This window comes from Prionailurus bengalensis, chromosome E4, assembly GCF_016509475.1.
Source record: "Prionailurus bengalensis isolate Pbe53 chromosome E4, Fcat_Pben_1.1_paternal_pri, whole genome shotgun sequence".
Lineage (NCBI taxonomy): Eukaryota > Metazoa > Chordata > Mammalia > Carnivora > Felidae > Prionailurus > Prionailurus bengalensis.
Window position 1 is genome coordinate 42,939,442 of NC_057360.1, and position 18,860 is coordinate 42,958,301.

General features: G+C 52.1%; 1 protein-coding gene across 17 annotated transcripts in view; it reads left to right on the forward strand.

Moving 5' to 3' along the window:
* Nucleotides 1–18,860, forward strand: part of NFASC (neurofascin) — a 183,187-nt gene that overhangs the window by 98,494 nt on the left and 65,833 nt on the right. For 10 of the 17 annotated variants that reach the window (XM_043568390.1, XM_043568396.1, XM_043568395.1 and 7 more), the window contains 3 exons: nt 11,060–11,243; nt 17,283–17,300; nt 18,082–18,187. In XM_043568390.1, coding sequence (XP_043424325.1) covers nt 11,060–11,243; nt 17,283–17,300; nt 18,082–18,187 — 308 coding nt within the window. The remainder of the gene's footprint in view (nt 1–11,059; nt 11,244–17,282; nt 17,301–18,081; nt 18,188–18,860) is intronic. The other 7 variants (XM_043568391.1, XM_043568402.1, XM_043568404.1 and 4 more) reach the window with 1 other exon arrangement.

The window sequence follows — 18,860 nt, forward strand, 5'->3', positions numbered from 1 at the left end:
AGGTGTGGTCTGAGGAACCTCACCCTGGGGAGGAACCTTGGGTCCCAGAGGCGACGGATGCTATAGGGCAGAGAGTGGCCTGGGACTGAGCCCAGACCAGCCCCCTGATGGGCAGGTCACAGGCCCTCTCTCGGACCTGAGTTTACCCACTATTCAAAGAAAAGTCTTGCGTGGGTCGGAGTCCGCTTGAGGTCACCAGGAAGGAACACGATAAGCATAGTGAGAGCAGCTTAATTGGTGTGGTGTCTCACGTTCCTATGCTTTATCCGTCTGCTTTTCCAGCCACAACCACTGGAAGCAGCCAAAGCAGGAATATCTATTTCCATTGTTGAATTTTTTTTTAAAAGCTCAGAAAACAAGTAATTTATTAAAAAAAAAAAAGTAGGGGCGCCTGGGTGGCGCAGTCGGTTAAGCGTCCGACTTCAGCCAGGTCACGATCTCGCGGTCCGTGAGTTCGAGCCCCGCGTCGGGCTCTGGGCTGATGGCTCAGAGCCTGGAGCCTGTTTCCGATTCTGTGTCTCCCTCTCTCTCTGCCCCTCCCCCGTTCATGCTCTGTCTCTCTCTGTCCCAAAAATAAATAAACCTTGAAAAAAAAAATTAAAAAAAAAAAGAGGAGAGACGAGTTAAGCTAGTGGTGAGCAAACTGCGACCCCCCCCCCCCCGCCGCCCCCGGCCAATTCCAGCCCGCTGCCTGTTTTTGTAAATAAAGTTTTATTGGAACATAGCTATGCCCATTCGCTCACTTATTGGCCGTGGTGGCTCTCTCACTACAATAGTAAAGTTCAGCAGTTGTGACAGAGGCTGTATGTCTCATAAAGCTGAAAGTACCTACGATCTGGACCTTTACAGAGGAAGTCTCCGACCCTTAATTTAAAGTTTTACCGGTGTGCTAAGTGCCCCAGAGAGGCAGGTGTAAGGGGGAGTAGAAATGGAGGCAAGCAGTGGGGCGGGGGTGGGGGTGGGGGAGCACAAGGAATTATTCACGAAGCAGAAGATGCCTGAGTGGTGCAGTGTTGCAGACTGAGTAGGAATTAATCGCGTGACAAGGAGGGAAGGCCTTTCCAGCCACCGAGGATGGCACATGTAAAATGTGGAGATTGTAAATGGTGTGTCAGTTACGGGGCATTTAGCATTTGGATGGGGTCTGAGAGTCCTGTAGGAGTCTGATCTCCTGGAGCCTTGCTGCACCCAGGAGTTTGGGTCTGACCCTGTAGATGGATGGGGCGATATGGAAGGGTTTTCAGCCGAGCCCTGACAGCCTCAGACAGGGGTTTAGAAAAATGACTGTAATAGCAACATGGAGAATGACCTGGAAAGATACCAGCTGGGGGGGTTACTGCAGTAGTCCACGAGACATGACATAGATCAAAGGTAAGAAAGAGGGTGGGAGCACGGGAAAGGGAAAGGGGGTGAGAGACACCGAGAGGGCCTCGGTGCCTCGTGTGAGGTGTAAGCAGCGGTGGGATTTCAGGGTGATTCCCAGGTGTCTGGCTTGGGCAAGTTGGGTGGGGGCCATCAACAGAGACAGGGAAGAGAGACAGAGGAGCAGGACCCCAGTGGAAACACGATGAGCCCGAGGCAGAAGGAGAGGCTCTGGCAAGGTGATCACTGCCGCTGCGGAGGTTTGAAGGGCCAGAGAGAAGAGGAGGCCGGAAGTGGTGGTTCAGAGGCCAAGGAGAAAAGAATGTGAGGAGGGATGGATGGAGTGGTCGACGGAAGCCGATGCCGCCTCCAAGAGGTCTGGCGAGATAAAGACTAAGGACGCTAGAGTCGGCCGTCGGGAAGCCAACGGGAGGTCTGGAGGGAGCGTTCCAGAGTCTGGTTGGAGGAGGGAAAGAGAACTCAGGAAATAGAAGCAGAAGCCATAGTCCACTCTCTAAACAAACTTTCATGAGAAGAGAGAGAAGGAAAAAAAACAAATCAGGTGTATGTAGGGAGGCTGTGGGATCCAGAGAATAATCTTTTGTTTTTGTTAGGAGAGAAACTTGAAGGTGTTTCTCTGCTGAGGCCCGGAGAAGAGTTGGGGGATTCAGGAGCATGCGGAGCGGACAGCGGATGGTCAAGGGCGGGTCTCTACGGAGGGGTGGGCCTGGGTCCAGCAGACGCCGGCAGGAGGAGGGAGGGACACTTTTTACGCAGAAAGTGGAGGCCATGGGAAGCGTAGGCACCCAGCTAACGTCCCACGGGCATTTCTGACCGTGACAGCGCGCTGTCAGCTGCACGTGGGAGAATACTCGACTCCAGCCGGCTTCAAAATTAAAGGGAATTTGTAATATAAATATATATGCAGTTGGAAGATCCACAGCTAGGGCTTGCTTCAGGGAACGCTCCGTCAGCGACACCAACGGTGGCATGAAGAATCAGGTCTTTCCCCTCTGCCTTCTGCGGTGTTAGATTATCCTCGTGTTACACACGGAGACACCCCCCACTCCCCCCTGGGGGACTGGGGATTGTGAAGCAGTCCCAGGAAGTCCCCTGAGCCCGGAGAGCACCGCAGACCTCAACGCAAAAGATGCGAGCCTTGGGACACCTGACGGCTTGCCACGTCCTTCCTCCCAGCCGCGCCTGGCTGTTGCGCCCACGCATTGTCGCCGATGGGTTCGGGGTTTTCTGCATTTGGAGAGTCAGACTGCTGCACAAGGATTTCCAGTTCTTTGTTTTACTGACGGAGTCCTTTCTTCAAATAAAACCTCATGCAAAACCCAATATCAACAAACAGGGACTTTGAAGCAGCCCCCGTGAGAGTGGAGTGGGGGTGGGGGCCGAAGTCCCACTTGTTCCTCCCTCTCCAAATGCTCTCCTCCCTTGGAGGAGGTCCCCGGCACTTCCAAAGAAACCACCAGGCTCCTCTGACCCAATGCAAAAACCTGGCACTAAAAGGTTCTTGAGAAATCTTTCAGCCCTACCCTCCTTACCCTGAATACTTGGTGGGAAACCCCGGGGTGGCCGTGAGGCTGGCTGCATTGCGTGGTTTCATTGAAACAGTGGTGAAGTTCTGGGTTGGAAAGTGAAGAGACTGGCCTCACCCCGGAGGGTCTCCCTGCCTCCACTGCCACCTGTCTACATGCCGCCCTCCAGAGAGCAGCCAGGGTGGCCTTTGAGAACAGCTCTCATCAGGTCACCCACCACTTAGAACCCTGCAGTAGCCTCCTGGCGTGTTTAGAATGGAATTTAAATTCCTTACTTTCATCTTCAGAGCTGGCCACACCGGTTTATTTCACCTACCCATCTACTTCCTGCCACAGGGCCTTTGCACAAGCGGTTCCCCTGGCCCCGGATGTTTTCCTGACCCACCTTTATAAAGCTGGCTCCTCCTTGCCATTTAGATCTCCGTCAAATGTCACCTTCTCACAGGGGCCTTCTTTGACCATTCACTTCCCTTTACCACATCAGCCTATTGGGGTTTCTTTTCTTCTTCTTTTTCTTTATTTATTGACTTGATTTTTTTTTTTTTAGAGAACTTTTAGATTTACAGCAAAATCAAGCTGGGAGGTATCGAGATTTCCCGTAAACCCTCTACCCCCACACACGCACAGCCTCCCTCATTAGCACCACCCCCCACCGGAGAGGTGCAGTTGTAACAACTGATGAGCTCACCCTGACACATCCTAATCACCCACAGTCCGTAGTTGACATGAGGGTTCACTCCCAGTGCTGTCCTTCTGTGGGTTTAGACAAATGTGTAGTGACATGGGCCCACCATCATAGTCTCATACAGAGGAGTTTGATGCCCTGAAAATCCTCCGTGCTCCATCTATTCATTCCTTCTCCACCCCCCCCCCCCACCTCTGGCGACCACTGATCTTTTTACCACCTCCATAGCTTTGCCTTTTCCAGAATGTCACCTAGGGACATAGAATCATACTGTACGCAGCCTTTCCATGGCTTCTTTCACTTAGTGATACGCATTTAAGCTTCCTCCGTGTCTTCTCGTGGCTTGATAGCTCATTTCTTTTTAGCGCTGAATAGTACTCCGTCGTGTGGATGCACCACAGTTTAGGTATCCGTTCACCTACTGAAGGGTGAAGGGCATGTAGGTCGCCTCCATATTCCGGTGATTATGGATGAGGCTGCCGCAGACGCCCGAGTGTGCAGGTCGGATTGTGTTTTCTTCACTGGACCTACTGTGACCTGATTTGTTTGTGTTCACTGCCGATTTCCTGTCTCCCTCACTGGAAAGAAGGCTCCACCAGAGCAGAGAAACCTTATCTCTCGTCCTTGTGTTATATTCTCTGAAGCAGCACCTGCTGCCAGATCTGGTAAATGAATGAGTGGCCTGCCGACTGCCACCCAACAGTCCCGGGGGGGGGGGGGGGGGGGGGCGGGTCTGCTCTCGGAGACGTGGAACTGGCAGCTGAGCCACGTTTCAGCCCCGCCAGTCTTTCCTCCCATCATCACAGATGTGTTGTGACCACTGGCACAGCCCCGCCCAGAACGGGGCTGCGGGAATGTGGGGGGCTCCCGGTGATGACAGCTTGTGGGAGCCATGGGCCTCTCAACCGTCTGCCGGGGACAGCTTGTGGTGCCAACCCCAGGGGCTCCCCAGTCTGGGGAAAGAAAGCAAACCAGGATCCAGAAAGAAGGAAAAATTGGAAAGCACACTGATTGCGGGTGGATAATTATTACTAGTAGCCGCTGTTACCAGTAACGTCACGTAGGTAACCAGGATGCTTCCTTCATCCTGCGAACTCAGAGCCCGCCCCGGGGCAGCAGCTAACCTGTACTGAGCGTCACTCTGGGCCCTGTGCTTTGCCAAGGGCTTTAAATAGGAATTGTGTATTAAGTCATCCCAGAAGCCCTCAGGAATAGTGCTGTGTGAGTTTTTCAGATGAGAAATACAGAGGTCTGAAGGTTCAGTACTTGCCCGTGACCCCCACCCCCTCAAACTCAAGACAGTCATGCTGCACAGCCCATGCTCTCGAACTTGACCAAGAGAGGCTGTCGTGTCCAGCAGTCCGCACCAATGGCTGACCATCACCCGACTCCCGCACCCTTCCTGGGCCCCGTCTCAGACATTGTGAATCTGAATCTCCCACAAGGCTTGCAAATTTAAAGTTCCGGAAACTTTAAAGCTTCAGTTCAGGGAGGTTACCTAAGTGAAGGAAGCATCCCACATAAGATAACAGAATTTCTAAGGGCATTCAAATTCAAAAAAAAACCAAAAAAAACAAAAAAACCAACCAGTTTTTTAAATCTGCAAGCCCGATTTGGCCCCCTGCCTAGAAGTTTGAGGGTCCAGGGATCTGTGTATTTAAATAGTGCTGAGGAGTTTCGGAGAAGCATACAGTTCCTTCCCGTGTGGGTACATTGTCAGCACAGCACCTGGCCAAATGCTGCTTGGATTCTTTATGAAACAGTGAGCTCAGTACTTCACCAGGCAGAACATCGCATGTTTGGGTAACTCTGTTCCCTCTCTCTTGTCTTCTCTTTTCACACAGGGGTTGCAGGGCAGGGGGAGGATTTCAGAAGTGCAAGCATCGAATTAATCATCTTCCGCAGCGTATAGTACACCATCAGCCCACACAAGATTTCTCTTGTGGTTTTGTTTTTGTTCTTTTCCTCACTCTCTCCCCCTGCAATAGCCCTCCCTTTTAGGTATTTTACATCCTTACGATCCACCTCTAACCTGTTTGATTTGATGTAAAAGGATCTTTCGGACACATTGTATCGATAGTGTGTGTGGGTAGAGTGTTTACTCTCATGGATGGTACTGTAGGATGGCTACATTTATCAGATTATTCTTCCTTACATCTCAGAGCAGCAGCTGCCTCTCTGGAACCTTCTCCCATTCCATTCTAGTTTTTTCCCTCGTGGAGCTAAACGGAAAAATTCCACACCTTCTCCCAGCATTCCAAGACAGTCGTCACGGCCCCTCTTCTGCAGCCCCCACCTGTCCTCTCACCAGATATGGGATTTTCCCTATTTCTCCCCAGGATGCTCTGTAGTTAGATGGCATTCTCCACCCACCCCCACACCTGCCCCTGAGTGATGTCATTCTCTACCCCTAATGGGAGAGGAACCTGAGATACTTTGTGACTGGGCCACACAGCAAGATAGCATAAGAAATAAGATTTGATTAGAAGCATGCACTTAACTGCCTTCAGTTAGATATCCCTGCCCTTGGCCTTTCCTACCTGGTTATTGGGATAGGAAAACTGTAACCCTTGGTGATGTGGGGGTACCTGCAGGCAGGACATCTCCCTCCTCACTCTGCATTGACCTCTTTGGGTGCAACACTAGAATCCACATGCCCGGACACCAGTGAACACTCCTGTTCCTTAGACATGGGTGGAGAGTCCTTCAGAATGTACGGGAAGGATTACAAGCCGTGTGCCTCTCCTCCAGGCTGAGCGGACCAGGCTCAGGGAGCTGAAGTTGCCTATACGCCCATGTGGAATAACCCACCTCCTCCTCTTCTGCCGTTTATCTTTATGAGCACATTAAAGACACCGATATTTACATTTCGTTGTTATTGAGGTAAAATTAGCATATCATAAAGTGAACCAATTTGTAGTGAACAATTCAGTGGCATTGAGGACATTCACAGTATGTACAGCCGTCACCTCAATCGAGTCGTTCTTATTATACTCGCGTGGAATCCCTTCCTCATCCCGACATTATCATCACCCCGAAAGGAAACCCCATACCCGTTACTTCCCATTCCCCCTTCCCCTCTGCTTCTGGTAAGCACCAACCTGTGTTCTGTCTGTATGGACTTACCTATTTTGGATCTTCAATATAAATGAGATGATTCTGTATGTGACCTTCTGTGTCTTGCTCCTCTCAGCGAGCATAACCATCTCAGGTTTCGTCCACGTTGTAGCAGGTGTCAGTACCTGCCTTCTGTGGCCAAGTGATAGTTGGTGGAATGTACGTACTGCAATTTTGCTTACGTATTCATCTTTTGATGGACATTTGGGCTGTTTCTACCTTCTGGCTGTTATGAATGATGCTACTATGAACATGTGCACACAGGGACTTGTTTGAGTACTGGTCTTTAACTCTTTGGGGCATATACCTAGAAGTAGAAATATGGGGTCAGGTGATAAATCTGTGTTTACTTTTTTAAAGAAACTACATGTTTTAAATTAATTAATTAATTAATTAATTTTTAAATGTTTTATTTATTTTTGAGAGAGAGAGAGAGGGCACACAAGCAAGGGAGGGGCAGAGAAAGAGGGGGACAGAGGATCCGAAGCAGGTTCCACACTGAGAGCAGTGAGCCTGATGCAGGGCTCAAGATCATGAGATCATGATCTGAGCCGAAGTCAGACGCTCAACCAACTGAGCCACCCAGACACCCACATTTATTTATTTTTTTATTCAAAATGTTTTTGTTTTGGGGGCGGGCGCCTGGGTGGCTTAGTTGGTTGGGCGTCCGACTTCGGCTCAGGTCATGATCTCACGGTTCGTGGGTTCAAGCCCCACATCGGGCTCTGTGCTCACAGCTCAGAGCTTGGAGCCTGCTTTGGATTCTGTGTCTCCCTCTCTCTCTGCCTCTCCCCTGCTCACCCTCTGTCTCTCTCTCTCTCAAAAATAAATAAACATTAAAAAGAAAGATGCATTGGCTTTATATTAAAATGTTTTTGTTTTTCTTTTGAGAGAGAGAGAGCGTGCATGAACACATGAGCAGGGGAGGGGCAAGGGCAGGAGGGACAGAGGATCCAGAGCATTTCTTTTTTATTTTTTTTATTTATTTTTTTTTTAATTTTTTTTTCAACGTTTATTTATTTTTGGGACAGAGAGAGACAGAGCATGAACGGGGGAGGGGCAGAGAGAGAGGGAGACACAGAATCGGAAACAGGCTCCAGGCTCTGAGCCATCAGCCCAGAGCCTGACGCGGGGCTCGAACTCACGGACCACGAGATCGTGACCTGGCTGAAGTCGGACGCTTAACCGACTGCGCCACCCAGGCGCCCCAGAGCATTTCTTTTTTAAATAGCAACTTTACTCTGGAACTTTCCTGCAAATGGAGAGATGGGAAATTGGGTGAGGAGTCGGGAGATCTGGGTTCTTTTCCTGGCTTTGCCCCTAACCAGCTGTGTGACCTTGAGCAAATCACTTCCCCTCGCTGGGCTCTTGTTTTCTCATTTGAAAAGTAAGGGGATTTCATAAAGCAAAATGATCTTAAAAGTCTCTTACTCTTTTAAGATTTTACTGGGAAAAAATGGGTTCCAGAGAGAAGAGGGAGAGAGAATTATCAAACAGCTACCGGATTATCTCTAAGAACTTTGTCTACCGTGTTTTAAAATTGTGAGTTAAAAGCACCCCAAATAATTGGGCTTTTTTTTTTTTTTTTTTTTTTCCTGCCAGTGTGTTTCTAGTTAGTGAATAGCTCTGGCTTCTTATGCCCATCAAGATTCCCAGAACAAGATACCCTTCTCCTGCCCATCACTTCCTGTTGCTGGGCAGCTCCTGAACAAAACATGGCAGTCATGAAGCCAAGACGGGAGCCGACCCATCCCCACTGTCTTACGTGAAGGAATGCTGAGCCTCACCCCATGCTGGTTCTCTCAGTACAAGGTGTCAGCTGGACAGCCTGAGTCTGGTCTTTGGAGATGTACGACCCAAGGAGGGGAGTTAGCAGGCCCTTCCTGTGTCTGTATAAAGACCGTCTTTGGAGGAAGAACCAAAGACGTCCTGTGACGCCGTCCAGCCAGGAGATTTTCCTCCTTGGGAGATTTCTACTCCCCTGACCCTCTTCTAGCTGATTGATCTCTGGCCCAAGTGCAGTGCCTAGGAGCCTCCACAGTATACCATCCAGGTCCAAAGCGTGTGTTCCCCTGAGCCGCCTGCTGGTGTTCTGGGGAGGCCCGAGCTTAAACAACAAACACATGCGATCCAAGTGGTTTATTTCATTCAGTCAGCCATTTATTCGCTCATTTTTCATCCATCCGTCACATAGTTTTGAGTGCCTGCCATATCAGATTCTAGAAATAAACAAAATGAGGCACCTTCCCTGCGGAGCCTTCCTTTTTTAATAGAGGGTACAGATGAGTGGCTTTTGGAAAGAACACAATGAATCCGAAGTGACACATGCTTGACAAGGGGGCCACAAATGGTGCTCAGGAGTACAGACGAGGGACACCCAAGTCACACTTGGCAAAAACCGTGAGAGGGCAGGTTCAAAGCATGTCCTAGACAGGAGCTAATCTGTGTAGAAGTCACAGAGCACGACACATGATGGGACCTAGGAGATGACCAGTACTTGCTGGAACACAGAGGGAAGGTGATGAGAGGGGAGGTTGGAGAGGGGACCCCATTAGGGAGGATTTCACTGTCGGGCATCTGTGAGCTAGTGAGTTGACTGGGGCCTGGCATATTTGCATCCACACTTTAGAAAATGACACCTCTGGTGATGGGTGAAGAATGAGTCAGAGGGGTGAGAGTAGAAGTGGGGAGGGACACCCGGCTGCCTCATTTGGTAGAGCATGCAACTCTTGACCTCGGGGTTGTAAGTTCGAGCCCCACGTTGGGTGTAGAGATTACTCAAAACCAAAACTTAAAAACAAAGAAAAAAAAAAAAGAGTGGAGGTGGGGAGACCACTCGGGAAGCTGCTGTGGTCGCCGCCATGAACTGATGGTGACCGAAACCAAGGTGGAAGCAGCGGGAAGGACGTAGATGGGGTCCAGAAACACGTGAGGTTGGGGGCTGCTGCTGGGCCCAGCGTCCAGGACAGAAACTGCTGAAATCTGAATCAGAATCCTTTAGCCCGCCCCACATCCTGGCACAGGGGAGGGTCCTCATCCCCCGGGTCTTCAGAAGCATAACCTTGTCTCCCAGGAGCAAGCCTTGGAGCCCTGCTCCTGTGCCCGACAGCCTCAGTCGGGACAGACGGGAGCTGGTGACGGTGTACAGGTACAGGTGAGAGAAGAATCCTGGGGGACCTGCCTCCAGCCATCCTCTTTGACTTGGCTCCCATGGCAGAACAGCAAACTGGACCAAGTTTTAAGATCCCATGTTCTGGAAACAGTGGCAGTCTTAAAGCACTGTATCTCATTCTTTTTTTTTTTTCCAAGTATAGTTAACATACAGTGTTATATTAGTTTCAGATGCACAATATAATGACAACAGTTCTACACATGACTCGGTGCTCATCACGATAAGTGTACTCTTATCCCCTTTATCTATTTCATTCACCCCCCCACCCACCTTCCGTAGCCATTCTTGCTTTTCTCTCTCAGGAGGAGGGGAAAAGGGTTTATCTCTTAAGGACTCCTCCCAGGCCCCTTGGGCAGCCATTTTTAATCCTTCCCTTGCAGGCCTTAGAATGGTTTCTTGTGCTTGAGGATGTGAACATTGGGCGGTCATAATATCGCTCATTCTACCGACGCCCTGGAAGCCCCTTCTTCTGGGTCATAGTCCCAGCACTGCCATTATCTCTAAAGGGACAACGTCAGGGCCACCGTACCTTTGTGCACAAAATATCTGCAGAAATTCATTTAAAAACAAAGTCCCAACGAGCAACCAGCTCCCACTTGTCTAACCCCTAACCCTCAGTGCAGCTGCCTTCACTCTGCCCCTGGATCAGAGGACATCAGTGTGATCTTTTCTCTGTGCCCTACCCCAGACCCACTCAAACCCAGGCCCATACAACACATAGGGTTCCTAGAAGCTATGAGATTCGTGTGTTTCTCACTGGCCTAGTGCATGGCATCTTCTAGGTGCTGGACCAGTGGGACAGTGTTTGTTTCCAGGATTATTCCAAGCAGAGTTGGCCTTCCTTCTAGAACAGTGGTTCTCAACCGGGAGTGGTTTTGTCCTCCAGGGGACAGTTGGCAATGTCTAGAGACATTTTCGATTGGAGGCAGGAGTGGGTTCTACTGGCATCTAGTGGATAGAGGCCAGGGATGCTGCGAAACGTCCTGCAATAATACCCAAGGCAGTTCCCCACACAGAGAATTGTGGGTCCCACATGTCCATCAAGGTTAAGAAATCCTATTCTAGAACACTGGTCTGTGACCAACAGGACCCTGGAGTCCTTCAGGCCCCGGAGGATTGCTAGAACAGACCACAAGTTCAAGAAAAACTCACTTGGCATTGTATTTCTTTCCACAGCTGAACTCTGTCCGAGAGGCCCAGTTAGAGCTGCTGGAGGCAGCAAGACCCCGCGGGCCGGGGAGCAGGGAGCGGGGCCCAGTACTGAGGATGGCCAGGCAGCAGCAGCCGCCGCCCTGGGTCCACGCAGCCTTCCTGCTCTGCCTCCTCAGCCTCAGCGGGGCCATCGAGATTCCTATGGATCGTGAGTCCTGCCCCATCCTCTTTGATTCTCCTGATTTGGGGCAGAGGAGTTGGGAGGGGATGGGAGGTCGGCGGGGAGTGAAGACCAACTTTGGAAGAGGTTGGGGAGAGGGGAAGTGATTCTGGCTGCAGAGCTGGGTTTCCCTGCAAAGAATTGACCGAAGCAGATCCGTGTTTGGGAATGTGAGACGAATTGCGCGGCACGATCTCTGAGGACTGTGGCTGAGCTGATGTTGGGGCTGCCTGGAGCCTGCCGAGCAGGACTGGAGGTGGCAGATTTGAAAGTCAGTGTATCACTCAGGAGTTCTTCCCTCCACTCTCCTCCCTCCGATCTCTGCAGTCTTGACTTGCCCATCAAAGTGGAGTTTCCAAGGGCCAAGTGCAATGGATAGTTCTCATTTGCCTTCCTAATATCTGAGCTGGATCCTAGGCCCTCGTGGCTGGACTAATCAGGAGGGACGGCCTGGGGAGGGTTGGGAAGGGAATTATTTCGCAGAAGCCTGGACCTAAATGAAACATTAAAATAGAGCTCCATTTTAATGCCAGGGTCCAAAACCCAGGCGCTGATTCCTTCTGTTTGTTTTTGCCTCTCCCGTGGCAAAGTTGGAAAGTAAAATCTGTATCATTCTGTTTCCCATGGTGGGGGCATTATTTGGCCATCAGAATCATAAAAGAAGGGGTTTGGGATGCTGACAGCCATGTCTCTTGCAGCCATATCTGTTGCTACGTTCGTAAGTGGCTCATTGACTGGCAGCCATGCTCCATGGCCCTGCATTTAGCTGCGTACCCCCTTTGCCACAATTCTGACACCTCCACCAGAATGTCTTGGCATTCCAGTGCTCTGATGTGGGCATACCACCTCTGTCCCCTGTGCCCTGCTTCCAGAAATAGATGGGATCCACATGATGCCGATGCTGACTTGGGCTCTGTCCAGGTGACAGATGTCTGGGGAGGGCTGGGAGAGGGATACAGCCTCCAAGAAGTGCCCACTGAGCTCTCCAAAGCCAGACCCTGGGGCCGGGAGTCAGCATAACTTGGAGAAGAATTACATATACTTCAGCGCCCCCCGCCCCACTCAACCCTACAAATAATAACTGCCCAGAGGAGTGGCCACTTCTGGGTAAGAGAAGGCCAGCAGAAACTATAAGGACCCAGAAACAAGACGGGCAAGGCCCTGCTGCCTTCCCAATAGCCCCAAGTGCATGTATGTGTGTGTGCATGCACGTGTGTGTGTGCGTGTGTGTGTGCTCACTGAAGGGGGGGGGGGTCATGAAATGAACTGTTCCCGTGGAGACCATCTCCACTGATAGCTCAAGGAAGAGTCGCTCATTAACAATCCCAGGCAGACAGTCTAATAAGGAGCACGATAAGGCCAAGTCCCTGGAGAGCAGAGGGATACAGAGGAAATTGGGTTATCAAAGAAGCGGTGAAGGCTCATTTCTCTTCTGCTGCTTCTCCTCACTCATTCACTTGCCACTGTGATCCCTAGGGCTAGTGGGTGAGGGGTTCCTTCAAGAAGAACTTATAAATAGATGGCTTTGACATCTCTGTTAGGAATCTGGATTTCTAAAGCTCTACCGGAGCCATGGGCAGGTGAGCTAGCAGTCAGTCTCTCCAGAGTACCGCGTGTGGGGCAAAGAGCCACAAGTGCCCTGACCTCCCCCCCCCCCACCATCTCCCCACCTCAGTAGAGTGTCCCCTACTTCCGGAAATGCATTGAAGGAAACATAGACCTTTCCTTGCTCTGGGTCACACAGCAAATGGGTGATGGATTCATGAATAGATCCCAGGTCTCTTTAAGATGTACAACTTGATGACCAGGTTGGCACTCGATATGCCCCACCCGTCCCTCTGCTAATCCCACCTTCTTTTAGTTCTTGGAACTCACCAGAGTAGCAGCTGCCACATGTCTGGCTGAAAGCTAAGTGCTTTAGAAGCATCTCCTCTGAGTCTCATCTTTCGCTGACAGGTTAGAAAACCGAGGTGCAGAGAAATAAAGCCGTTCTCTCCAGCTCATAAGTGGCAGGGCCAGCACATGACTACAGCACCTCTCTGAATGAGGAGGTGAGGTCTTTTGTGACACCAGGCCTGGTGCCCCGGGCCACCGCACAACAGGAAACTCATGATGCCTGCCCGAAGCATGCCTCCTATGCACTACACCTCCCTGCCGGCTGCAGGCTCAGTGGCCCTGGTGACATGTCCAGAATAAGCCTACAGAAGATGAATGCAAGACAAGAGAAGGCCAGCCCTTCAGAGGGGACCCAGTTGCCCAGGGAAGAGGTCCTCTTCAGCCAGGTTTTCCCCTCTTGCTGGGCCCAGCATAACAGATGCCCCCCAAGTTACCTGAGCCCACCCTTCCTTCTTAACCCTAGGCCGTGGCCCGGTGGGAGGGGCTGGGGAAAGACCATACGTTCTTACTCCTCTCCCCCCAGAGTCATTGAGGTATTTATTGACATACAACATATGTAAGTTTAAGGTGTACAACTTGATGATTTGCTACACGTATATATTACACAGTGATGACCCCATGGGTTAGTTTACACGTCCATAATTACCTTTCGTGTGTATGGGGTGGCAACTTTGAAGATCTGCTCTCTCAACAACTCTCAGGTGTATGATATAGTTCTGTTAACTACAGTTGCAGGCCGTACGTTAGGTCCCCAGAACATACCCATCTTAGAGCTGGAACTTTTTATGCCTTGACCAGCATCTCCCCACTTTCCCGCCCCCCTCCCAGCCCTTGGCAACCACCATTCTACTTTGTTTCTTGGAGTGTGAAGTTTTTAGATTCTGCATAGAGTGAGAACATACCGGATCTGTCTTTCCCTGACTTAATTTCACTCAGCGTAAGGTCCTCAGGGCCTATCCGTGTGTTGTCACAAAAGGTAAGAGAGAGATGCCTACACCCCACGTTCACTGCAGCGTTATTCATAAGAGCCCAGATGTGGGAGAAGTGAAGGCCAGGCACTCTTCTGGGAGAGGCTGCGGGGGCTCTGGCTAGAGGCTGCCCCGTCAGGGGTGCCCTTCCGCTCGCTTGCCCCTTCAGGGGGCATTATCTGTGCCTTGAGGACCGGGGCACTGCTTCTGCTCTGGGGAGTTTGGGCCCAGCAGGCTTCCTGGAATAGCCCCCGGCGGCTACACAATCCCTCATTGAAGCCCCGGCCTCCAGCTCCCGCCGCTGTGCCAGCAGAGTCACACGCACCCGCCTCACCCCCCTCACCAGCCCCAAGGAGAACAGCGTGACCTTTGAAGAAAGCAAAGGGTCGCCTCATCAACAAGAGTGGGCTTGCCAAAAAGTGAGTCTGCTGGCAGCTCGCCCCTCTGTCCCCCCTCCCCGCGTCAAGGGACTGGGCATTTTTCTCCTAGGAGCCCACAGAGGAGACGGCGGGGTGGGAGGAACATTTCTTCCTCACTGTCATCCCAAATAGTGCTGCAGGACGACCTGAATACACACACACACACACACACACACACACAGTCCATCCTCCAGGGATGGGTTGGGTGCCAGGGACTGTAGATACCAGCCAGGGAAAGAGAAGAGGTGCACGGATAAAGGAACCTTGCAGACGGGGCAGGCACCTGCCTTACCCCCTGCAGAGCTCATTGGAAGACTTTTCCTCCCCCTTGGAAGGCAGAAGAGCAAACTCATTTTCCACTTGACATCACCAGCAAGTTCTATAGATGGAGAGAAGGGCAGGTGGTGTAACAGAGGGTTTGGGGGGCGGGGGGAGTGTCACAGGACTAAGTAGGCTGCCCTTGTCCCCAGGCACGCGGTCCTCACGGTCGTCTCCCTATGGTGGCTTGTCCTCTGGTTTGGTTGTGTCTCTGTAATAAATTCCTTGGTGGCACAATGGCGGTTGCAGATGTCATTACCTCCTTAGGGAAGGTACTCTGCTTAGGGAGTCTACTCTCAAGAGGCCCCTGGCCTGATTTCAGTGTGGGGCTGGGGATAGCATCCAGCCAGCTCTGAGGGTCTCCACTCCCCCTAAGACCTCCCTCCTTACTCTCCTTTGTCCAGAATGTCAAGGAGGAGAGAGTGTTGGGGCCCCACTTGGCCCACCCGCCTCTCTGGCCAAGGACGGATCTGTGAAAGGAGCTTTGGACCAGACTACAGGAGAACTGGTCCTTATTTCAGTTCTGCAGCAAATTTGCTACGTGCCCTTAACTGAATGACTTCTCTTCTAAGAATCTGAGATTCCCTGGATAATGTCTAGGGCTCTTTCCATTGAGCCAGCCTTTGATTTTATAAAAGAGAGGCTTGAAGGCCATGTGGGCAAAGCAAAACCCCTGCCAGGACAAGGACAGAGCCCTCCACTGTGTGTGAGGACCCAAGAGACATCAACTGTGTCTTGAGATGAAGAAACCGCAGGCCTGGGCTAGCGGTCAAAGGGCCTACTTCTCCTGAAAATGGCCCGTTCTCCCCTCCTCCTCCTCCTCCTCCATGCCCAACCACACTGGCTTTCCAGAACTATCTTTCTTGGGCCCCTGGCAGGAAGATCTTATATGGGTGAAGATGCCATCATGGGGAGGTTCCGGGAGCACGTGTTCAGAAACGACAGATTTCTGCTTTTCCCCAGACTTTTCATTCCTTTTTGTTTCCCGCCGAGGCTGCACCCAGGCAAATGGCAAAGCAGATAAAATATTTCAGTGCCCCAGCAGACACACAACCCTGGCCCACTTGAAAGAATTGTTTTGAACCTTTTTGTGGGTCTTACTCGAGACTGTCATGTACCAACAGTGTGGATGGCAGGGGACTCGTTCCTGCCACACTCCACCTTTCCTCTCCCATGTCTGTCTTCTCTCTCGTGACTCTTCCGGCACCTCTCGGTCCTGCCTTAGCCCTGCCTGCTCCACACCGCCCTTCTCTGGGCCCCTGGACTCCTCTTCCACAACTCACTGTGGCTGAGTCAAAGCTTCGAGGTCACCTTGGCTCCCCCGCAGCCTTTGCTTCCCGGGGAAGCACCCACTCTGAAGAAGTCAGCCCACAGCACCAACACATATCTGATATCCGCACCAGCGTGAGATACGCACGGCCTGTTACTTCACCATAGAACCATAAAGAAGGGACATCTTACGAAGTTACGGAAACACATGTTCTCCTTTCTGCGAATTTTAACCAAGACCTCCTCCCGGGGAAGCACATGACCATCGAAGATCCTGCCGTTCGAAGCGTGGTACACAGACCACCAGCTTGTCAGAAACGCGGGGTCTGCTAAATCAGAATCTGCATTTTAACCAGACCCGCCCTCCCCCCTCCCCCACCCCGGTGCCAGCCTGGGTGATTCATACACTTGTCAGGGTTTGAGAAGCCCGACCTCAAACATGCACACACCTGTACACGAGCACCCGCACATCTCAGGTGTGCAGACCTTTGCTACCTGCCTCTTCATCCTTTTCGTAAAAAGCACAGAAAAGAGTGGTGGGCTCTGTTTCATCCCTGCACTTGTTTGGAAGAGGGATTTCCGTAGGGCAGTGTATTTCTGCCATGAGCAGAGCCACGGTGATTCATCGGTCCCTAGAATTTTCCAAAGGATAGGCAAGAAGGTGCTTGCATGTGGGACAGAGAAGAAGGTGCAGCGGAAGGAGCGAGGCCTGTGGACCGTGTGGGCTTTGCCTCATAGCCCTGGTTCAGATCTGCTGCTGCCAGGCTTCTCAGCCTCAGCCTCGCCCGGGCACCATTGGCCAGGGGGCCCGCTTTCCTCAATGGCGTCCAGAGAGGGTGGACGGCACCTTTAGAGCCCAGCCTCTTTCCAGCAGCATCGTCCCGTTCGATAGTTGGGCTTTCCCGGCAACACCACTTGATCAGAAGCCGGTCTTTCTGCTCAGCTGCGTGGTTTGAGCTCCCCGGGGAAATGTCGCCTCTGTGAAGCTCTCGCCGAGTCAGTCCCCACCTCTGGGTGGCTCTCCCACCGAGCGCTGCAGCCCTACTCTCCCGGCAGGCTGGGGCGTGAGGACCCCTGGGCGAGTAGTCGTGTACGATAACCTATAACCGCTGTCTTCTTTTCTCCCCCTCACAATGCTAACCCATCGGAACTAACAGCAAGCATTCAGAATGAGCGTAAGTCCCCCGGGCGCCTCTGTGCACCTGTGCCTCTGGGAGGTAGGAGGGCAGCAGGGAGGGTGGGAGAAGGCCAAGTGAGGAGATGGGGGGGGATCAGCCGCCTCTCCACCCTGCCTGCTGGGGGTTTCTTGACACCAGGGCCCTGTAGTGCGGTCCCTTATCACATGGGGACAGCAGCCATCCACCCGGAGATTCCTGTTGCTGGGAAGGGCAGAGGAGCAGGTGGGTTAAGAAGGGCCTCCGCTCCCCACCCTCAGGTAGCTGGCAAGGAGCACCGAGGAGAACACTGGAGGTGGGGACCAAGCGTGAGAGGAGCTGGTTCTTTGGGCCCAGGCCCTGGGAACTTGAACCTGTGAGCTCCAGCCTCACCACAGTTCGGCCGTCTGTTGACCCTCCAGGGCTCAGAACCATCACGGCTACTAGGCTCTGGAGTGTGACCTGCGCTGGGTTCCTTTATTCATTCGGCAAACATATATCAAGAACTCTTGTGCACAAGGCATCATACTGAGTGTTGGGATAGAAGAATGGGTAAAACAAAAGTTTCTCGTAGGGATCCCATGAGATCTTCGAGGGTTTCTTCTTAGGCTCAGTCTTTGGCATAACCCCCTTTCCTGCAGCCCCATTTAAGGAGCTGGGTCCCCAAAAGGAGGCACTGCCCGCCCCCCGTTTGCCTGCTTGTTCTGTGACTCCTGAAGAGGTTAATTTCAGCCATTCCCCGAACCCGGGGCCCCTGGCAGGTCCCCGCAACCCTGACCGCTCCCTGTCTGTGCTGTTGCAGTGTCCCAGCCCCCGACCATCACCAAGCAGTCAGTGAAGGACCACATCGTGGATCCCCGTGATAACATCTTGATTGAGTGTGAAGCAAAGGGGAACCCGGCCCCCAGGTGAGTGCGCTGGCAGGTAAATCCAAAGGGCCCCGCAAAGAGGGCATTGAGACCACACCCCTGCCCTTCAGAGAAGAACCCCCGTCCTCCTGAAGAGGACATGAAACAGAAGCACGGAGATATTACGCCCCTTTGCCGAGGCCTCCCAGATTGAAAAGGGCAGAGCTTAGATTTAAAACCAGGCCTCTGACTGCACTGCCCCCACCCCCCACCCCCGCCCCCAGGCCAGGTTTGTCTCCAGCAGACAGAAAACCCTGGAGATTCGGAGATGTTCTGCTATTGGTCCCCCGTCTTCAAAGCAGCCTCCACAGGCTGGACTATTCCAGAGCCTCGTGCCTGATCCGGACCAAACATGACAGGACCCCGTGCAGGTGTCTGTCAGGGGAAATGAGGCAGGACAGAGCCTTGGGCATATGGCAGCCTTCTTCTGCCCACCCCCCACCTGGTCTCCGTGAGCCTGAGAACGAGCAAGGCCTCTCTCACCCAGGGTGGAAGGAACAGGGTCACCCTGCAGGGTCAGGCAGGGCATAGATGGCCTTACTTCTGAAGTTTGGTCTTTGTCCCCCCACGGTTCCTTTGCAGTAACAGTGATTCTGAGACACTGAGCAGCCACTCCTGCTTCTTTTAAGGTTATGTTCTGGACAGCTGTGCACACACCCCCACCCCCCAGAAG